General features: G+C 32.4%; 1 protein-coding gene across 1 annotated transcript in view; it reads left to right on the forward strand.

Annotated features, from left to right (window-relative positions):
* The first annotated feature begins 608 nt into the window (after positions 1-608).
* The window catches only part of TNNI3K (TNNI3 interacting kinase), a 276,625-nt gene continuing 253,119 nt past the window's right edge, over positions 609-24,114 (forward strand). The window contains exons 1-4 of the mRNA XM_012760372.2: positions 609-770; positions 1,375-1,483; positions 12,548-12,633; positions 16,410-16,507. Coding sequence (XP_012615826.2) covers positions 731-770; positions 1,375-1,483; positions 12,548-12,633; positions 16,410-16,507 — 333 coding nt within the window. The 5' untranslated portion in view covers positions 609-730. The remainder of the gene's footprint in view (positions 771-1,374; positions 1,484-12,547; positions 12,634-16,409; positions 16,508-24,114) is intronic.

The following is a 24,114-nucleotide window of genomic DNA, read 5'->3' on the forward strand; positions in this document are numbered from 1 at the left end:
GAGGTTGTACTAGTTTGCAGTTCTACCAGCACTGAGAACCCATATTAAACCATCCTCATATAGGCATCTAATCTTTGACAAAGAAGACAAAAACATACACCAAAGAAAATAATCCTTATTCAATAAATGGTGCTGGGAAAATTAGATAGCCACATGTAGAAGACTGAAACAGGATCTGCACCTTTCACCTCTCACAAAAATCAACTCACAGTGGATAACAGACTTAAACCTAAGGCATGCGACTATAAGAATTCTAGAAGAAAATGTCTTATTTATTTATATAGATAAATTCTACCACCAGTCACTCTTTCTAATTGCCATTATTTTGGCTCAGGAGAAAATGATCCTGAAAGAAGATCTAAGTAATTTTAATTGCTCTTTTGTGAACTTAATATGTAACTAAATCACTTTTTAGATTTATCTATTAAAGAATAGCCCTGAAGATATGTATGGATAATCAATTGATGGAAGCAAATAGTCCTATTGAAACATTGGCTATTTATTTTCTTGATACTGCTCTTTTAAACAGGCTGATTAGTTCCCTTTAATACTTCACCCTTGAAAGCACGCACTATTTTGTTCTTTGTCATGTGGCATGACATTCCATTTGGCAGTTAGCTTATTTTTAGCCATACTATCAAAGTATTTTCAACTGGACTGTCACTGCACTCGAACTTATAACCTTGTAACCTGAAGAACTGCACTGAAGAAAATAAGAAACTTCTAACAAATGGGAAATTATAAATCTAGACCAACCCAAACTTGTACTGGTAATTATTCTTAATTCCTTAAATGTAATATAGTTCAATTATAGTTACTGATAACTAACAACTCATTGGAATGTGTGTTAATTTGTATACAGAGGATAAGACAGTGTATTATATGAAAATGTTGGGAAGTCTCTGAATTCAAATCATTTCTATGTGAGAGATCCTTATAAGAAACAGAAAATTTCTTACAAAAATATTATTTTAGTTCCTTGGTATAATTTTATAGAAAATAATTTGGAATACTGCTGAATATAGGTATTTTAGAACTATATCTCAAGTGTCTAGTATTCAAAACCTAAAAACTGTCTTGAAACTAGAGATTGCTATAATTAAAATGCAATAAAATCAAATGAAATAAGTCAAATATATTCTTCCATGTAAATATATTATCCAATATCATATATGTTCTTAATTACTACAATTCAATATGATTTCATTTTAAAGATAAACATCTGCATTTTAAACTCATAATCAGTAATTTAAGTATTATAGTATCCAGAATTTTTTAAAAAAAGAGTTTTGATTACTAGTATGTTATTATCTGTGTCTACATTTTTTAAAAACACAAAACTATGAATCAATCCCATTTGTTTTTCTTCACCAGATGAATGGAAGAAGAAAGTCAGTGAATCTTATGATATTATAATAGAAAGATTAGAAGATGACCTGCAGATCAAGGAAAAAGAACTTACAGAACTAAGGCATATATTTGGGTAAAGTTGTAAGAGTTATTATTTCTTTGTATAAGTGTCTTCATTATCCATTTTATTTTTAGATAAATCTCTATATTTAAAAAAAAAATAACAGTCATGTTCTAAGCCTCAGCATGTCAGATTATCTCTTCTTGATCACAGAGATGGCCCTCAAAGTGCAAACATCTCACCTTCTTAAAATATGACTTGAACACTCTAATCACTAAAGTTTAAAAATAGAGGAACCTAGGGTCTGGACTTTAAATGCAAGCTATTGCTTATCTAAATAATCTTCTATGGAATTAGATCATTCATGTAAACCATGCCAGCAACAAACAGCAAGACTTCTCTTCCCAAATGAGAGTAACATATTGGCCATATTGTTCTCTTTGAATTACTAAGGTAAGTCCAATTTTAACAAACCCTCTGGTCTTTTGACATTGAAAGGCTGTTTCTTGATGGAACTGAGTATGATTCTGCCCCTGAACAATCATTTAACAACATATAATATTGGCTTCTGGCTTTCAGTGGGTTTTGTTCCATAATAACAAGAGAAAAATAGTCTGGGATAGTGTCACAACCTTGAAAGACACAAAATGCTCAGAAAAGAGGAGCAGGACCCTTGTATACACAACCTTCCGGAGAAATTGAATCTAACTCTGAAAAACTAGATGCTCTTTAGAGGGTCAGTAAAGTTAGCTGCCTAAGGAAAAGTTCCATATAAGCCAATTAGCCATGTTCACTTACAGCTGTGTTATTCATATAACATACTCATGGCAAAGAACTCCCTCTGTTTTAGAAACAAGTGTGGTAAAACTCTGATCAAATGACATTATATTTTTCAAAAGAAATTTTAGATATACTAATTGTACTAAACATATAAATCTCACATAACTGGAAAATACAATCATCCATGTATAATGTAGTTTATATGAAATTTGTCAGTGGAGTTAATAAGGCTTTCACAAGTGTTCAATGTAAGGTTTGGGAGATAGATGATTCTCTCTGTTGTTTGGCCCAAAATGTTGAACTCAACACTGACATGATGAGATACCACTGGTATGACTTTTGCAAGTAAATATCACATGCTCAGGTACAAGAAAACATTTAAAATTCCTGTAGAGATGTGACTGGCACTTTAGTAGATTTATACATACATACTTGTTTTGTTGGAAAAGAGATATGAATGTAGAACTTAATTATACACACTCTAGCTCCTGCCGATTCACATCAATATGCTGAATGAAATGTGACTAAACTGAAGAGATTTTCCTCAACTTTGTAAGGTCAAATCTTCATTTATTATGATTGTTTAATTTAGAAAGTATTGTGCAAGTATGTCAAGGGTAGACTAGACTATATCCAATCCTAAGGATTAGGCTTAACAATAGATTCAAGATGTAGGTTTTTTCTCATACAACTTCAACAACTACCAGCTGTTTTGACAACCCCTGTGATAGGTAACTTTTTCTACATTTTTACTAATTACGTCAAATGTGATCTTCTTTGTGCTGATTAGCATTGTGGGTGGGAGGCAGGGTCAGTATCAGAAGGTCAGGATTTGTTGCGTCCCAGCTATATTCAAGATGTTCTAGACACATCATATATGGGACATTATTTAAGCCTCACCATAATTCTGTGGGGTGCATAATATTAATTTTGGCACATAGTAAACTAAAGATTAGAGATAAGACATTGTGAATTGTCAAGATAATATGGTCAGTAAATGCTGGGATGTGATTAGGAGCAACGTCTGTTTAATATCATAGATAGAGCTCTTCCTACTATACTCTGCTTCTTGCTCCAGGAGTTCACGATTTGGTTGAGGGGGACTCACCTACATAAATAACACTCACAGAAGACAGGCGTTGACAAGTGATAAATGGAAGGAAAAACAAGATGATTTCTAACTACAAAAAGATTTGGGTCTTGATTTATTCATTAATTTTGAAAAACACTTTAGATAAAAAGCATAGTTAAGTAAAGATATATAGGCAAGAATGGATGAGTACCATAGAAAGTCTAGAGGAGGCAAGAAAAAGTAATGTGCTTTATTATCGAAGTTGAATAAGAAAGCTATGCTTGTCAGTGGAAGGGTTTTGGAGTTATATCAATACAAATATGGTTTTAAGTCAAGATTCTTCTATTTATAAGCTATATATCCTTGGATATGTTTCTTAATCTTCTTGAGTCTCATTTGCATCTGTAAAATAAAGTAAATGATAACTAATTCACAGGATATGTGCAAAATGTTATAAATTAAATGCTAAGTATGGGGTCCAACACATAGTAGGCAATGAATAATTGGAAGTTTCTATTATCATTCATGATTGATTGGATAAATAAGGACAGTTTGAAAGACAGAAAGTTTACTTCAAAAAGGGAGTAACAAATAGTTTATTAAAAGTTAGAAAGTAAAAAAGGATAACATATTTTATATGAAAAGGATGTTTTCAAAATTATAAATATAAAATGTTAGAACAATTTAAGTGGATGGCAAAATAAAAAATATAGCTTTTAAAGATTGTAATTGAAAGGAATTTGAAAAATTGAGACCAGAATATTAGAAGGCTAATCAAAATGGATGCCAAATTCTAAGAATAATGATGGGGCTTTTTTTTGAGAGAGAGAGAGAGAGAGAAAGACCAGTAGCCTGGTGCTAAACCCATTAAGGAAGCCACAGAAATGTCCTAGTAGGCAGAAGTGATGATAATGAAACCGAGGAGAGAATTACCTACAGTCTAGAATCTTGTTTTTCCAAGGCCTAAAAAAAAGTAGCCTACAGTACTTGCTAAAATTTTAGATTCCATGACTTGACCACCTATCAAATTAATCAGAACCTCTAGGGATATCTTCCAGAAACCTGAATTTTTAACAAGCTCCCCAGACAATACTTATGCATAGTAAAAATGATATCTCTGCTAAAGTTTGAAAACTATGCTTCTAGAAAGATATTCAAGTTGCACCGAGAACTGTTTGCCTGAACTAATGTTGGTGAAGGGAGGAGAGGTGTGGGAACAGAAAGTAAGCAACTAGTTTGGTCTATAGAGAGTCAAGAGAGAAAAACAAACAAACAAACAAAAGTAGAGTATTCTGCTTTGTGATTCCATACAGGCAGATAGCATCATCTGGAAAGAAAGGCAGTTGTTTCTAGGGAAGAGTTCTAAGTATTTTCTTTCTTTGGAATAAAATGATGAATGACAGGAAAGAAAAAAATAGTGTGCTGAGGAATATAAATTATCTTACTCTCTGGTTCATCCACCAAAATGTTAAGGGTAGTTGGGAAGATTAAACATCATATTGCATAAAATCACATTTGAGTATCTGTGCCATTTTAGGTGCTAAATAAATGTTTAAATTTCTTTATTTTCACCTTTACTTATTTCTTATATAATGTGAAGAGTACTTCCATGGTGAACAATTGTGTTATGCTGCTTAACATCAACCTTTCTCTAAACATGTAGAAAACAAGAAAGCTGTATACAATGCCCCAAAGGAACATTTAACAGTAGAGTCACAGGTGAAGGATCAGTGATGTAAATAAACGTTTGTTTCTTTTTATTTTTTAATTTTCTGACAAATTTCTGCATGGCACTCCTAGTAGATAGTAATTCTATTTATTATAAGAGATTTTCCACTACATAATGCACCATTGCTTTGTCAGCTCAAATACACAACCTTTCTGGCATAGTTTTTACCCACAGAATAAAAAGAGTAATATAATATTAAACTTAAATAAGACAAAAAGAGCTTAATTATAATCTTGCGTATGCCAATTAATAGCAGCTTTGGAATAGGAGCTTGATGTGGGAAAGGAGGGGGATGGAAATGGAATGTTCTTTCATCTACTGTAAAACTGCCCTCACTCATAACTTGGGGCATTTGTTGAGGTAGACAAATGAGAGACAGAGAGAAATAAGGACGAAGATAAGGCAGAAGGAGAAGGAAAAACAGAAGTGGCATGTTAGAGTACCATTGTCTGAATCTTTCTTCGTCTGTGCTGCCTCTAGTCATTATGTTTATCACTATAATACCACTTACTACATGCTGTTGTCTTTATTCGTTTCAGGTCTGTCTCCCCACCAGTATGTGTTCACCAAAGGCAGCTTTTTGTCTTATTTAGTCTTATTTATATTCGTATGTATTTGTAATACCTATATGTATAGCACTTGAAAGGAAAACAAGCTAATTACTTAGTGTCTACCATATGCCAGGCATGCCATCAAGTATTTTTACGTGCATTAGCTCATATAATCCTAATGGTATATGTGTAAAGTGCTTTAGCACAGTGTCTGGCACATGGTAAAAACTTAAAAATGATAGTTAAAAACTACTCATTATAGTTTAACAACCCTCTGAAGTAGGTATTGCAATTGCCATTTTATACCTGAAGAAAATGAGGCTAATCAAATTAAACTGACTTGAACTAAGTTACACAACTTGTATGGTTGAGCTAGGACTGTACTCATGTTTATTTGATTTCAAAATGTATAATCATCATGATCTTGGTTCTCCACCTGGGAGGGTGAAAGAGGCATGGATCAGAATTATCTTTGAAAAATGTTCATTTTCCCTAAACCGCTCCACAATTTTGCTGTATTCTGTGTATTAGAACTGCCCCTAGAGGTGTAAATAGAAGAGTATATTTTTAAACCCTACTCCCCCAGGCAAGATGTAGTATTTTTCCATACTCCTTGAAAACCATTTATATGATAGCTTTCTACATGTGATTTTTAAAAGGCTTCTAATTAAATTATTTTGTTTCAATATATTTTTAAGTCATAAGAAATTTTAGACCTGTTTTGTTAATTCATTGTCAAGCCTATTCTTTCTATGCTTATTCTGTAATATGAAATTTGAAACACTATGAGCAGATTCCAGAGAAGTTTATAATTTTCACATTTTATAATTTATCAACATAATCCAAAGAAATTACCTCATTTTTAATCTATTTTGGCATTGGGTAGATATAACTTGGTCAATAATGATAATATCTCACTTTGAAATTGATAGAGTTTAATAAATGTACAAAAATATTCAAAGAATGTTCTGTTTCATGAGAAAGCAGTCACAATGTTTAGAGGAAATAAAAAAATGAGAGGAAAAAGAAATTGAAGGAGGCTTTTTGAATGTACCTTTTTGTTTATGTTCCCTCTGAATAGATCCTCTGGGCCCAGCTGGATTCTACCATACTCATCCTGAAAATGAAATATCTTCTAAAAATGTTTTTTAGAACTACAACCAACTAAGAAATTTAGCCATTACAAAATGAATAGCCCCAGAAACATTGCAGGATGACCTTATTTAAGAAGAATAGATATTTTCTATCAAGTTACCAAGTAGAATATTGAAGGGGATAATGTCATCTTATAATTAAAATAAAATGAAAGTATTATTTGGCATATTTTGGTAGTGTATTGTGCCAATTAGCAACAAAACAAAACAAAAACCAAGAATTATGAAAAAGAACTCAAACCAAAGAGAAAATAAAGAATTCACATTGCCCCAAGACAATCTACTTCTCTAATTCTTGTTTGTCCAGGTTAAACTAGTTGTAAATAATAATAATTATTTTTAATTGTAAATTTTTAGTTGTAAAAAATAATAATAATTTTATAGGGTCTTATAAAATCTTTGTGAAGCAATTGATCCTCAATCAATCTCTCTCTGTGTCTCTCTCTCTGCCTCTCTCTCTCTCTCTCTCTCTCTCTCTCTCTCTCCCCCTTTTATACACCCTTTCTTCCTCCCTCCCATCCCATACTGCCTCACATTATTCCTTTCTACTTCCCTATCCTTCTTACAAGCTAAACAAAACATTTAAAAAGTGAAAGTAATCAATATCAATGCTTTAGTGGAAAAATATTGTAGCAGCTAATATTTATAAAAGTCTTATAAGCTCTTACCCATTTAAAATTCACAAAACATCATGAGATAATTATCCCAAGTTTATAATATTTAGCTACTCTTGCTCTGTCATTATAGCTCAATAATTGTTTATTGTATAAATGAATTGATATATTTCACATTGTTAGTTTTCAGATTTGATCTGGGAAATACTGAACAAATATCTTTCTGGATATTTTTGGGGGATGTATATTGGAAACAGACATGACTGATGATTTTTCTACTTCTATTGCTTGGGGTGAGTGGGGAAAATCTACAAAGAACTACACAAGAAGTTACAACCAGCCATTTGAAACCTAAATGATCAATTTGAGTAACTAGACAATCCATAAGAAATCATTACTGTCTTTCTACCTTCTTGGTCTTTCTCTAGATTTCAGCCAATGAATTAATTTTAAAAATGTATCTACTTCTCTTGATGTCTTAGACAGCAATGTGTTATTTTTGGCCAACTGTTCAAATGTTACATTTTAATAAGTTCCCACTTGTGTTTATGTCAGGTGTCTTTGAAAAGGATGAGGTCATGAGAAAGAAGTTTAATTAGATCACAAAACTGCATACTTTTCTGGGTAAAAGGTAAAGGCTAAGAAAAGAATTCATTATGCTACAAGAAAAGGTAACCTTTGGGTACAGAACTACCATTTTTAATGATTAAGGAGAGAATTTACTATTAGAAATCTATTCATAATAGTGACTTTATTAATTAGGACCTTCATTCATGCCCCAGCATGCACCATGAACTCATTAGGGTATGTTAAGTTACAGTATGGCATGGCAGGTGATGAAAAATGTAAGGGGAAATTAAAAAATAAATTGAGCTTAGGGTATTAGAATACATAAGTGATGCTCAATTGGCAGTGAATTTGACATACACAGTTACTTTAGAAGAGGCAAAAGAAGAGAAAATGAAATTTCTCTCCTAGGAATGATTGCTTTAAAATTGTGACTACTTTAATTACATGTATCAAAACAGAAACGTTTGACTGGAAGTTAATGGGAAGTGAGAATTAGGATTCAAATATAGCCCCCAAAGTAACTCTCATTTTAAAATTTTACATTCCAGTTATTAAAGTTAAGTGAAAAATTGTACTATTAAAATCACACTTGACTGCCAAATATTATAGGAGTCTATTCTCTGTTGATTCATTTTGTTGACATTAATAGAAGTTGTGTGAGTTCAAGGAGGATAGAATCCAAGAGAACAAAAGCAACAAGAAGCAGCTTAGTTTAAGGCAAGGAACTTTTTAGTACTTTATATCCAGTCACTTAAAGATGGTGAAGACCAGTTCAAGATCCAGTGGGAGAAGGAATAATTGTTGAATAAAAAGTCACTAATTTCATCATGCTTTCAATTTTATTTATATAAGCAATAGACATTGACTTAGTGTTATCCTTTTTTTAAAAACATAAGCAATGGACTTTGATATCTTATATATTTCTGTATATTCAGTGTTTCCTTTCTTTTGAAAAGCTGATCAGGGCATTAGATATCATGACTAATACTACAGTCAGTAGCAGGATTGTAGTTACTCCATGTATTTCTAGAACTGATGCATTTAAAAGATCTGGGACTTAGTGAGTAGTTTATATCAAGAAGACTGTTGAAAACAACCCAAAGTAAGCATTAAGAGCAGAGGTGGGGCGCATAGCAGTGTTCAGTAGGTGTTGTGCCAGACTTATAGAGTGGATTATCAAATTTCTATCACGGAATAAGAAAGCACTTGACTCTATATTCTCAGATAAAGTGATTTTGATCTCAGTATTTTCCCCCTTTGTATTTTTTGTTCTTTAAATATCTCTGATGTTGAAAATACACTAATATTAAAAGTTTGAGAGATCAAATTTAAAGACTCTAGTGTACAGTTAGTTCTTGTTCTATGTGTAATTTGAACTTTTCAGTTCACTTTGGTGAATAATATATATATATATATATAAATAAAAAACAGACATCCAAAAGTAAACTCATTTCTCTCATACCCCAAATTTCACATTATCTCTACAGAGAAATTCAGAAATCTCTCCAACAAAAAAGAAAAGAAAGGAAAGAGAAGGTTCATTTGATAAGAGACTAGAAAAAGGAATATAATCCCACTGTATTACAACATGTGCCTGAAGCAAAGTTCTCTCATACTCTGACTAAGTCAGATTTCACAGATAAAGAAAGTCTAAACTCTGGCAGGGTACTGTGATATAGTCCCAGGTGAGAAGAGGAGTGATTCTATTAATGAAATCCTTTCCTTTGTCTGAACAAAGACCATTGCCCCAGGAGGGCCCTAGAGAGCTACAGGTAGCCTTTCAAAAGAAATGTAAAGTTAAAATTTTCGACCTCTTGAGATCCTTGGTACTCTCAGGATGTTTCTCAGTAGAAATGAGATCATATCCTTGGCTTCCCAGGTCAATTTCAAACTGCCTCCTGCCTATTTAAATCTCCAGCAGCTTTAGAGATAGCACAGTCCTTGGTGAGTGAGCCAAAGGCTCCTATCACTTGTAAAGTACTTACAATTGAAAGGTTCTATAAATTCAGAACATAATGATCAAGCCATCCAGTTAAGAAAATCAAAAGCTATTGGAATTTTAAAATAGAAAAAGAAAAGATGCTATTCCCCAAGTGCTGCTAAAAAGAGAAAGCCTCTAAATCCAGGGTCATAGAAGGAACTCAGTGAAATGCTCTAATTAGTAAAGGCAAGCTCAGTGGTTTATTTTTATAGCCATGGAAGTACAATATTCCTGAACTTTTCCACCTTCCTAACCTTCTTGCTTTCCGTGTTCAACTTCTCAGCAGCAAAGTCCATGGACACACTTACTCATATTGAAAATCACACTTCAACTTGCTTTAGAATGCCTTATGTAGAAGTACCATAAACTCTAATGTTTATAAATATTGATAATATAATATATATCAGGTAGTTCAGGATTTCATGAAAGATACTTAGGAATTTAACTCACTTCTATCAGTAGTTTCGATCAGCTCAAAGAATGGTGCAAACAAAATTATTTCTGATAAAATAATTCACTGTTTTAATCTTCAACTTATAAGGAGCCTAACTGTAAATGATAAAGCTACTTATGGTATGTGCAGTAACTTCACAAAATAACATGTTTCTTGGAAATGGGTAGTCTTTGCCCAAGCCAAGCTTTCAAACCCTCAAAGTCAATTCTTTTATAAATATCTTTTTTGGAAGAAAATAAACTAGGTACTTGAAACACATTTGAAAATTTGTTCGCAGGTCACAGAGATCTTTGTGGTTATGACATCAAATAATATTACAGGTATTCTGCAGAGCTGAACTCCGGTTTTCTAAATACACAGATTGGATTCGTCTCTAAAGTTTGTAGGAAATCAGTGTGTCCATAAATTAAAAAAAAAAACAAAAAAACCGTGACTGGCAACTGAGGCATGATGAACAATGATTCAGAAGTTCTGAGCCTTTGTAGCTTCTCTTCCCTGGTCCTTCTGTTATCCAGTAAATAAAACACACTATAAAACCACAAGACAGAAAACAAAGTGTTGGGGTAAAGGAGGAAAGAAAGTGCTTTTGTTAATGTAAAGAACTATATAACCTGCAGCCCAAGAGGAAAACAGGGAAGGATACACTTTCTTTTGAGTTAACTGTGATGAACTTAATAGCAAATAGCGAAAGAAGAAAAAACTTTGGAGCTAGCTCCTAAGAAGTAATATATTCTTGAGAAAATTATTTTTTCAATGTTTATCTCCAATATTACATATGTTTTGATGTTTTAAAAGTGGACAAAAATCATCTCAGCAATGCAGGTAATCCTTAAAGCTTGGTTTTTATACTTACACCAGGATTCAAAATTCTGCCTTTTAATTAGTTTTTCCAACTTGGGAAAGTTATTTAATGTCTTTGGGCCATAATGTCTTCAATTATAAAATAGGCAAAATAATATATATGACATTGTATTGTATGGAATAAATGAGTTTAAGTGCCTACTATCGTATCTGGCACATGTTTTGTGATCAAAAAATGATTATTGTATTGTTTTTACTATTATTATCAACTTTACCGTGAATGTATAACTTCATTTTTGAAGTGTAAATATTGGAAGAATTTTAGCATAATTTTTATTGGGGATCAGAGAATGATACCCCAAAATGAAGGCCTCAGAAGCAGAAGTTGCTCTCTGACCTTTGGCTCTCCTATCTATGGTTCCTCATTCTCCCCCAAGGCAAACCACAGAAACTAGAATCCCTATTCCCGAAAACAAGTCATAGAAACCAGAACCCCTTTACCTCAAAGCCAACCATGAAACCTAAAAATATAACTTTAACTTTCCTCCCACCTTTCTGTGTAAAAACTAGCAATAAATAAATGATCTGACCTACATTGTTTGATTGTAGATCACAAGACCTCCATTCCAGGGAAGGTCTTGCCCCATACTCAGAAGGAAAGAATGCTTTGCAGAGAAGTTAAGAAGAATCTAGACAGATAGGCCTTGCTGAATTTCCCTACTCAGTCTCTTAGCATCAGATCATATTCATTTTGTCCCATGATATTTTTACACAACCATTCATACTTTGTTGAACTTTAGCATAAAATAGACAGTTTCCCCTGTATCTTTGGGTCTGCATTCTAAAGGCACTTGCATCACTAAAACTATGATCTAGTAAATTTGTATGTCTTTTCTCTTATTAATCTGCCTTTCATCAATTGATTTTCAGGAAACTTCAGAGGGACAAACAGGAAGTTTTCCCTTGGCCCTTACATATTCAAACCAAATTTGAACTTCATTGACTTTTCACATTTGGCAAACTGCAAAATTTTCTGATTTTCACAGTCAATTTTATACATATAAGTATTCTATGCTCACAGTGACTCTCATCAGGCTCCTAGAAAATGTCTGATCTTGTCTTCATATGTTTTTAAAAACAACCACCAACTTTGCTATTGTGACACATAACACCTGTCAGTGATTCAGGAGTAACTATTGGAATCAGTGTTTTAATCAAGTCCAGTGGCATCATTACACGGTAAAACTACAGTACTTTCTCTCAATTTTAATTCTTCATGATACAAAGGATTAAAAATTTTTCTCCAGGTGCAAAAAATAAAAAAAAAATACATTTCTGAATTTATAGTAAAATTTTTTTTATAATTTCAAAATGAAAAACAATATACTAAAAGATGAATTTTGAGATCCTCTGTAAAATATTTTTTTCAGCTCTGATGAAGCCTTCAATAAAGTCAATTTAAATTACCGCACTGAAAATGGGCTGTCGCTACTTCATTTATGTTGCATTTGTGGAGGTGAGTACTTTTTTAAGTAGTTATACATATGTGTGTGTGTATATACATATATATATATATATATATATATATAGTCAGTGTTTTGAACTGCTTAATACTATAAAAGAGAATTCTATTCATACTCAATTTTCTCTTATGCTTTGTCACCTTCAACCCTGATAATCTTCAGTTGAAGCAATAACTACCTGGTAGGGTAGACATTCCAATTGATTTAGCTCTCAAATTTGTTTCCTTGTGTTCCTATTCTAAACCAAGTCATTCAGTTTGCTTAGAAATCAAAAGCACTTTTCAATATTGGGCATGCCATTCAGTGATTAGGTTAAATTCAGAAGCACTTAAAGCGTTCCTCAAAATATCATTGAGCAGTTGCTTCACAATATGTAGAAGGAGTATGTGGAAAAGTGATAAATGCCAAAGATAAAAACTAAAAATGAAGATTGATCAAAGTGAAGATTAACAGTTTAATTTGGCTTACATATTTTTTAATTTCAAAATATTAAGAATGTACAAATATTTCTGTTACATGAATAACATTTATAATGCTTATGTCAGAGCTATTAGTGTGCCCATCACCCAAATAATGTTGATGTACCTAATAGGTAGGTCTGTACTCCTCCCCTCAACATCCCTCCCCTTTCTTGATTTTCAATGACCTTTACATATCTCTGTGCCTGTGTATGCTCATCAATTAGTACCAAATTATTAGAGAGAACGTGTGGTGTTTGTTTTTCCATTCCTGAGATACTTCACTTAGGATAATGGTCTCCAGTTCCATCCAAGTTGCTGCAAAATACATTATTTCATTTCTTTTGTGGCTAAGTAATACTCCATGGTATAAATATACCACATTTTGTTAATCCACTCTTGAATTGATGAGCATTTAGGTTGATTACATATCTTTGCAAATGTGAATTGTGTTGCAATAAACTTTTGAGTGCAGGTGTCTTTTTGATAAAATGATTTCTTTCCCTTTGAGTAGATACCCAGTAGTGGGATTGATAACTCAAGTGGTAAGTCTATATTTACTTCTTTGAGGAACCTCCATACTATTTACCATAGAGTTCTACTAATGCAGCTCCACCAATAGTGTGTAAGTGTTCCCTCCTCTCTGCATCCATGCCAGCATTTTGACTTTTTATAATAATAGCCATTCTGACAGTGGTAAGGTGATATCTCATTGTGGTTTTAATTTGCATTTCTCTGATGATTAGTGATGTTGAACATTTTTTCATGTGTTTGTTGGCCATTTGTCCTTCTTTTGAAAACCTTCTATTCATGTCTTTCCCACTTTTTATTGGTGTTGTTTGTTTTTTTCTTGCCGATTTTTTTAGTCCTTTGTAGATTCTAGATATTAGCCCTTTATTGGATGTATATTTTGTGAATATTTTCTCCCATTCTGTAGGTTGTCTATTTACTCTGTTTGATTATTTTCCTTGCTGTGCAGAAGCTTTTTAATTTAATCAAGTTCCTTTTATTAATTTTTATTTTTGCTGCAATTTCCTTTGTGCTCTTAGTCAAATTCTTTGCCTAGACTTATGTGTTAAGAGAGTTTTTATTATGTTTTCTTCTAGATATTTTATGCCTTACACTTAAGTCTTTTTATCCAGTTTTTCCAACACCATTTATTGAATAGCGCTTCCTTTTCCCAGTGTGTGTTGTTATCTGCTTTATCGAAGATCAGTTGATTGTAGGTTGGTGGTTTCATATCTGGGATTACTGTCCTGTTTCATTGGTCTACGTCACTGCTTCTATACCAGTCACATGCTGTTTTGGTTACTATAGGCTTCTAATTTAATTTGAAGTCTGATAATATAATGCCTTCAGATTTGTTCATTTTGCTTAAGATTGCTTTGGGTATTCAGGCTCTTTTTTGGTTCCAAATGAAGCATAGATTTATTTCTTTCTAGATCTTTGAAATATGATGTTAGTATTTTGATGGGGATTGTACTGAATCTGTAAATCACTTTCGGCAGTATAGACATTTTAACATTGTTGATTCTACCAATCTGTGAGCATGAGATGTTTTTTCATTTGTTTGTATCATCTATGATTTCTTTCATCAGTATTTCATCCTTCTCTTTGTAGAGATCTTTCACCTCTTTGTTAAGTAAATTCCTAAGTATTTTATTTTCTTTGTACCTATTGAGAATGGCATTGAGTCTTTGCTTTGACTCCAGCTTGATTGTTATGAGTACATAGAAATGCTTCTGATTTGTATACATTGATTTTGTAATCTGAGACTTTGCTGAATTTATTAATCAATTTCAGGAGTCTTCTGGTAGAGTCTTTGGTATTTTCTAGATACAATATCACATCCTCAGCAAAAAGCAACAGTTTGACTTCCTCTTTCCTGATGTGGATACCCTTTATTTCTTTCTCTTGCCTGATTGCTATGGCTAGGACTTCCAGTAGTATGTTGAATAGAAGTGGTGATAGTGGGCTCTTTTGTTTTGTTCTTGTTCTTAGTAAGAATGCTTTCAACTTTTTCCCAGTCAGTATGATGTTGGCTGTGGGTTTGTCATATATGGTTTTTATAATTTTGAGGTATGTTCCTTGTATGACTAGTTTGTTGAGGGTTTTTATCATGAAAGTTGCTGCTGGATTTTATCAAATGCTTTTTCTGTATCTATTGAGATGATCATATAGTCTTTTTTGGTTTCTGTTTATGTGGTGAACCATGTTTATTTATTTGTGTATGTTGAACCATCCTTACATCCCTGGGATGAAGTCTACTTGATCATGGTGAATTATTTTTTTCATGTGCTGTTGAATTTGGCTTTTTAGTATTTTGTTGAGAATTTTTGCATCTATATTCATAAGAGATATTGGTCTGTAGTTTTGTTGTTGTTGTGTCCTTTTTGGCTTTGGTTTCAAGATGATATGGGCTTCATAGAATGAGTTAGGGAGTATTTTCTCCTTCTCAATATTATGGAATAATTTCTGTAGGATGGGTACTAGCTCTTCTTTGTAGGTCTGGTAGAATTTCTCTGTGAATCCATCTAGTCTGGGTCTTTTTGTTGTTGTTGTTGGGAGATTTTTTTTAATCACTGCTTCAATCTTGCTACTCATTAGTGATCTGTTCAGGATTTTTATTTCTTCCTGATTGAATTTTGGGAGTTTGTGTGTATATCCCAAGCACATTGGTGCTAGGCATACAGTAGCCACTGAATAAATTTATCGAATAACGAATGGCTAATATTTATTTTGTTAATACAAACTAAATTCATTAAACTCAACTTTTTAAATGAATAAGTAATGTATAAGTGTCAACTCTAACCATGTCCCTAATAATTCTTCCCAAACAAAATAAACAGACTCTGTTTCACAGATCATCCTTCCAAATTTAAAAATGCCTTTCTAACCTTGGACATATCTTCCCTATTTCTCTAATCTTCATACACTCTACTGCTAATGATGTTCTGAGGAGTACTCTATAATTAGATTTGTTTGAATTTAAGCTTTTTCATTAATAGATTACTAAATTAATTCTTTCATGTTTTTATGTTTTAAAACCATCTGATGATGAGAGTACTAAATAAAAATGTAAGAAAAATGCATCAAAATATACATTAATATAAAGATCTATTAATGTAATAGAAATGTTCACTATTAAGTAAGACTGTCAATTAATAGAAAACTATACAAATGGCCTGCAGAATGGCAGCTTGACATTTTCCTGCAGCAACATGGCATTTATCACTAAATCAAAGAGAGATCTTAAAGTCCCTTACTCCATCCCCACAGTGATTTAGTCTTTTTTCATTTTTCTCTCTAAGGCAACAAGTCACATGTTCGAACCCTTATGTTAAAAGGGCTCCGCCCATCTCGACTAACAAGAAATGGATTTACAGCCTTGCACTTGGCAGTTTACAAGGTATGACATTTCCATTCCCATAAATACTGTTTTAGAACCAAGGACAGTGTATATCTTAAAGCTTTTTTTTTTTTTTTTTTTTGGCAAACCAGTAATAATGAGAACTTTCTGAGTGACCAGAGGCATTACATTACTGAATGGACTTCTTTCTCTTTATTGAGCAGGTATCTTCTATCTAGCAGACACAGTGCATGTTTAACTCACTTAATTATCACAAGAACTCTGCACGTGAATACAGATTACTTGATTAGCCAGGATTTAAGAGCGGGCAGTCTAGTTCTCCTGCCAGTGCTCCACATCAGAACACCAAGCTGCTTCTAAACAGAGAGAGATGAGTTTTTATTTGAGGACAAAAGAAGTACATTGAAGCTGCATTATTTTTCTGCAAGTTTTCCCTAAACATTTTTTTGCTTCAGTTATTTGTTTCCTTACATGAGGCCCTGGACCCAACTTATTCTCAGTACCTGACAGAAGAATACATATAATAGCGGATTGGACAGAGATACTCAGTGTTGGGTTTGATCCTGGAGATTGTCATAAATCTATATACTATATAAATTATATAATGTAAATAGCATATTCTTTATTTATAATAGTTTCCACTTCATACTTATTATGAGGTAAATATCATACTAAGTTTAATATACATTATTTCTTTAACCATTAAATAAGAAATGGCAATTGAAGATTAAAGTTAGATATCTAGTTAATATTAGAATAGTGATTAGAATCAAGTACAGTTGGCTCATAATTCCAAGAATCTCATTGTTATATATTTTTTATTTTTATGTGAGTTTGTGACAGCATTTTATTTCAATTTTGTGGTGTGTTTGGGGGATGGGGCAGCTGTTTGCTTCTATCAAGATCCCTCTACACTACATCCCTCCTCCAGCCTATATAGAATTTATCATTTTGAGGGAAGAGAGCCATATTTTCCCATGATTCAGATTCACATATTCCTATGAATCAGAATGTAAATATTCGTAACATTCCATCTATTTTCATGTCTGGCCAATGCCTAGTCAATCCTTCTAATTCCTTCTGGGAGAAAGCCTCAATTAAGTGCTAAATTGTCTTTAATACCTGCTGATCATTCTGCTAAACTCCAATGGAGGCTCAGTTCAGGGTATAGAAAACAGCATCTGTTGTTGACCTTTCTGCTGAAAGGCAGGAGGTGAAATTAGAAGAACTCCAAGGATTAGGAAGATGGTGATGAATAGCCAAGGCAGTATGTGAAACCATGAATTCTGAATCTGACTATCTAGGAGATTCTTTCTGTATTAGTTCATTTGCTAAGTTTTAGCATGACACTGCCACACAAATGGGTTCTGAATGATTTAGTGCTACAATCTTTAGAGAATATATTTCTTCCACCTCTGTTTATCAAAACTAAATTTCCATTTTTAGAGTTCTTTTTGTTCTATTTCTTATGTTTTCTTATATTTTACAGAAGGATATCTAGACCATAAGTCTTTCATAACAATTTTGAATGAATTTAGATTCTTAGGAAACAAAGTGGGCAAAAATTCTTAAAAGGCCATAATAGAATTCATGATTATTCTGCATATTCCTTAACAAAGGTAAAAAAACAAAAACAAAAACAAAAAAACAAATTAAGGTTACCATTCCACTTTAAACACAAAAACAATATAAAATAGTCATTCAACTATCAAGAATTAAATCTAGTTCTAATTATTCCTTGACTCAACTACTCCAATAAGTATCTAATTCACTTAGCATTCCAATTCCCTTCTCCTATATATTTTTAATAAATTTGTATGTTAATATTAGTTCAAACTTTTAAAAAATTGCAAGGGCAGTACAAAAAACTCTGCATACATTTTAGCCAGATTCAATAGCTGTTTACATTTTGTGGCATTTTTGTTATTCTGTTTTTTCATAACCATTTGAAAGTAAATTGGATACAGTGTGCACTATTGCCAACTTCAATCTTCAGTTCCTAGGAACAGGGAAAGCCACTTACATAAATCCAATGCAAAGGTAAAATCAGAAAATTTAACATCAATATGATACTATAATCTACAGTCAAAAAACAAATTTTAACAATTGTCCCAATTGTGTCATTTTTTTTTCCTGGTCTAGGATTTAATCCAGTATCATTCACTTTCAGTTTTCTTATATCTGTAATCTCCTTTAATCTGAAGGAATTTTGCAGCCTATCCCTCCCTTTCTTGATCTTAACATTTTTGATATATATGGAGCAGTTATTTATATATATATATTTCTTTCAGATTGTAATTGAACTTAATTTTGTTCGTAACACTCACAAAATGAATAATATAACTTTCACATCTTTTTCTTGGCCACATCAATAGCTCTTTCAGTTATACACTCTGACATGCTGGGGCTGCCTCATGACTGGGCATTTTTTAACCAATGGTATCATCTCTGCTTTTATTCCTAAGGATAGAGAAGATATTTAAATTTCTAATGTCTTGTTGATGGTTAACCCTTATATGTTTTGTTAAATTTTGTCAATTTTATCACAGGGTTTAGTTTTATTGAGGTATAATATATACATAATAAAATTCACAATTTTAAGTGTAGAATTGATAACTTTTGAAAATGTATATAGTCATATAACCATCACCACAGTCATGTTATAGGACTTTTCTACCATACCCAAAAGTACCCTGATGCCCTTTTGAAGTTAATCTCCTCTTCCCTACCATCTGGTCTCTGCACACTATTAATATGTTTTCTGTCATTATAGATTTCTCTTTTCTAGAATTTTATTAATACATAAATGTGTTTCATACAATATTTTTTCTTTTTCATATGATTTCTTGCATTTATCACAGTGCTATTGGGATTTACTCATGTTGTATATTCAGTAATTTCTTTTATTGCAGAATTATATTCCCTTATAATGGATATGCCATAATATGTTTAACCACTCATCTATTGATGGATATATGGGTTGTTTCCAGATTTTGACTATTATAAATAAAGGTGATGTGAACATTCAGGTATGAATCTTTGGACCTATGTTTTTATTTCTCCTGGAAAATACTTAGAAGTAAAATTGCTAGGTCACATGATAAGTACATGTTTAATTTCATAAGAAACTTCCAAACTGTTTATCAAACTGGCAATTCCTTTTTACATTCTCATCAGCAATGTATGAGTTTCCACATTCTTGCCAAGACTAGTATTATAAGTCTTTTTATTGTTTTAGCCATTCTATTGGATATATTTTAGTATTTCATTATTATTTTAATTTGCATCTCCCTGATAAATAATGTGGTTATAGGTTTTTATGTGCTTATTAGACACCAAATTTTTGATGTAGTATCTATTCAAATCTGTTTCCCATTTTTTAATTCAGTTTATTGTTTTCTTGAATTATAAAAGATCTTTATCTATTCTGGATATAGTTCCTTTGTTGAATATACATTTTGCAAAAATCTCTCCCCATCTGTGGCTTGCCTTATCATTTTCTTAACAGGAACAAAAGTTTTTGTGTATTATTTTTAAACTGATGGCTCTAGTGATTGCAGTACAGATCTTCAATGTATCACAGCCCAATACCTATTAATATTGGTCTACTTGACTTAAAGTCTGAGCAGCTTCCAATAGTATAGTTTCATTTTATCTTTATCCTTTATACTATTGTTGCCATATATATCACATCTATACATGATATAAATCCCAATATATTGTTAGAATTTTTGTGTAAAATATTTATGTCTTTTAAAGAAAATAATAAAAGGGAAAATATCTTTGCTTTTCAGCCATTTGGTTATAATAATCCTATGTATGGTTTTCTCTGTATAATGTTTTCGGGGTTCATAAGGTTTCTTAAATCTGTAGGTTTATATTTTCATCAAATTCAAAAATTCTGACCATTATCTTTTCAAATATATATGTTATATTGCTTGATAATATTCCACATATCACTGTCTATTTATTTTTCTCCATCTTCTCTCTCTGTTCTCCAGATTTGATTGTTTCTATTTATTTAAATTCAAGTTCATGGACAGACCATTTCTCTGCCATCTCCCATCTGATGCCAACCCACCAGTGAATTACTCATTTCAGATGCTTACTTTTCAGTTCTAGGATTTTCATTTGTTAAGATTAATTAAGATATAATTTCAATTTCTCTGCTATGATGACACATTTGTTTTTTCATTTATTCATATTTTCCTTTGAGTTTTTGAACGTATTATTAGTGACTACTTTAAATGCCGATCTGCTGTTTTCAAAATCTGGATTAGCTCAGTGTTTGTTTCTACTGAATATTTTTTATCTTGGCTACAGATCACATTTTTTTGTTTCTTCATATATCTATTAATTTTTACTGCAAGCTATTTTTCACATATTTATGTGTTATAGGAAATCATCATGCCATCTTTATTTAAAGGATGTTTTTTATGCTTGTTTTTGTTGTGTTTTTGGCAGGCAATTACATTTTTGGTGAGTACATTTGATCTAGTAAGTCTTGACTTGATTTTTTGTTAGGGCAAGTCTATTTCAGTTTTGAACGTAGCCTCTTGGCATACCTCTATTCAAGGATGTGGTCCTCACACCTGGGCCTGGTCCTTAAACTAAGGCATGGCTTTTTGGTATCTCACATGTATTCCCAAACTACTCAGTGAAGTTTCTCCATTCTGGCTGACTGGAACTCCAAAATGTACCAGTACATTTCCAATATTGAAATGATTTCAGTAATGATTTCCAGTATTACTACCATTCCCCTTGAGCCATAAATCATATGGTTTCTTCTAGACCTTGCAGAATCTTTCTTTGTGCCTACGCAGCCCAACTCATGATGAATCTCTTCAGCAGTGCTCTTACAAGGGATATTTCACTTTTTCTTCTCAGTTGCTGTGCTCCACAAATTACAGCCATTTCATGCAGTCAGTTCTGATCTCCACTCTCAACTCAATGAGACTTCTATATTACACTATGTGGTATTTGAGAGAAAAACCAGAGGAATCATGGGATATTCTGGGACCCACTTTATATCTTTCCCTTCTTCCAAAGGACACAGCTCTTTGTTCATGTTCTTCAGTGCCTGAGAACAGTTGTGTCAAATATTTTGTTTCATTTTATAGATTTTACTTATCAGTATGGAAAATTCACAAAAGGTGTTCTGTCATGCTCCCATCTATTTTTACATTGATCTGAATTTTTACATGATCTGAATTAGATTAGACACAAATTAGCACTATTGTCAGTGCTTTGTTTAAACTTTCTATTGTCGTCATTGCCTATATAATAAAATTCAAACACCTAAGTAACAGATTCAAGATACTGACTCATAATTTTGCTGGATCCCTTTCTAGGCTCTTCCTTCAGTCTCTGCTCTCCCAACCCTAATGCTTTTCATTTCAATGTACATGATAATCATATGTTAACTACATATTGAAAATGAATATTTCACTCACCCTAATCTAATTTGGCACATCTAAGGTGGGCTGTGAATGTAAATTTTAACCACACAACCTAGGCAATTTTGATTCAAGCAAAGTTTGCATATTGAGGATTATTGTTCAAGTTTTGCAACTCAAATTGTGGTAAAAAAATAGACAACATCTACCTCAAATGAAATATTTTAGAAATGCAAACTCTCATTCCCTATCATACCCCTATTCAACCAGTTAGGGCTTTCCAGAGAAATGTAATCAATAGGATCTGCCTGTCTGTCTGTTTATCAATCTAAGTATCTATCTGAGAGAGACAAATTTATTATAGGAACTGGCTCACACTATTGTACAGCCAAGAAGTCACACGATCTTCCATCTATAAGTTGAGGAACAGGAAAGCTGGCGGTGTGATTCAGTCCAAGTCCAAAGACTTGAGAACCAGGGGAGCCTGTGGTTTAAATCCCAGTCTGAGCCCAAAGGTTCAAGAACCAGGAGCAGTGATGTCTGAGGGCCGAAGATGAATGTTCCAGCTCAAATAGGAGCAAATTCACCGTTCTTTCACCTTTTTTGTTCTTTTTAGCCCCTCAACAGATTGGATGATACTCACCTGCATTGGTGAAGGTGATCTTCTTTACTTAGTCTTCTAATGAAAGTGCTAATCTCTTCCAGAAACACCCTGATAGCCACACCCAGAAATAATGTTTTACCAGTTATTTGAGTATCCTTTAGCCCAGTTCAGTTGACATATAGAAATTAACCATCACAACCAGAAAAAACTTTTTTTTAAAAAATTCAGGCTGATGTATTTGTAGGCTAAAATTTGACAATTAGGCAAGTGCTTTCACACTTCCATATTTTTGTTCTTGTAATATCTTCTGCTTAAATTTTTTTTATTTCTTTGCTTAATATAAAATTATTACTTATTTAAACCAAGATAAATTGAGCTTTCTTGAACTCCCAGATTTTATTGCACTCTTTTGAGTCTCAATTACAAGTTTACATTATCTTTAATTATAGCACTTATAATTATTTGTGTATTTGCATATTTCATATGGTAATCTGTGTGGGCTCTGGGCCTAGTCTTTTCCTTTGATTCCTCAGTATGCAAGACCTATAAATGATCCTTGAGAAACTCTCTTTTGGAAATTAATGGGTATCCAGTTATTACCACCAACAATACTTGGTATTTGTTGATGTTCCATAACTTAAGAATTACTTTCAGCTTAGAAACCAGAACACTTCTATTCCTATCTCAGTTCTGAGACTTACTAGCTCTACATTTTTAGGCAAATTGATCTTTCCTTCTTCCCCTCAATTTCCTTATCTCTGAAATGGCACATATAGAATTATCTATTTAGTTAGGTGGTGTAGAGTTTTAAAAGAAGCAAAACATGAAGTACTTAGCAAAATACCTAGCACACAATAGGTACTTAATAAAAATTAACCATTATTATTATTGAACTTCAATTGTAATAAACATTTTTTTTTTATTTTAGTGTATTATGGGGGTATCAGAGACTAATATGTTAGCCATTTTATAGAGAAAAACAAAGAGAAATAGACTAGACTTTCTGGATTATTACATTTTAAAGAGATGAGAAAAAGCAATCCTAAAAGCATCAAAGAAGTAGAGTTTATACTTGGATCAATGGACTCCAAACACTTTTTATCATGTACCCTGCAAAATTAACACCCCAAAATGCATGTATTTGTTTAGAAATTATAAGGAAAATTAGTTAATAGCTTAAGGTAAAATACATTATTTGGAGAATAATAAGTGTTAAAGTTTATGGCTATAAATCCATATTTTATCTTTTTAATAATATCAAAATATTTTGATAAGTTTATTTCAGATATGATTAGATAGGAAATTTGGCTTAGATAAAGCTCAGATTAGTAGAAAAGTGCCAGCTTTTTCTTTGCTGGTTCTTAAATTAGTAATATATATGATATGTGCTTTTTTCACAGGAATCCTTTAAAAGTACCTGCCAATTTTTTAAGGGTCAATTCAGTTAAAATTAGATATTAAAATTTATAAATCCACTTAATTTGGCTCACATGAAATATAGCACATTTCCATGTACTAAAGCCAAAAAAAGAAAAATCAGAGGCAGCTCTCAGCACTTCTTCATTTAGAATTCCAAGTGTTTATTTAAGTACTCTATGTGACATATGACTAACTGATATATAAACTGAGACCACCAATGTAAATTT

Source organism: Microcebus murinus, chromosome 2 (genome assembly GCF_040939455.1).
Source record: "Microcebus murinus isolate Inina chromosome 2, M.murinus_Inina_mat1.0, whole genome shotgun sequence".
Classification (NCBI taxonomy): Eukaryota; Metazoa; Chordata; class Mammalia; order Primates; family Cheirogaleidae; genus Microcebus; species Microcebus murinus.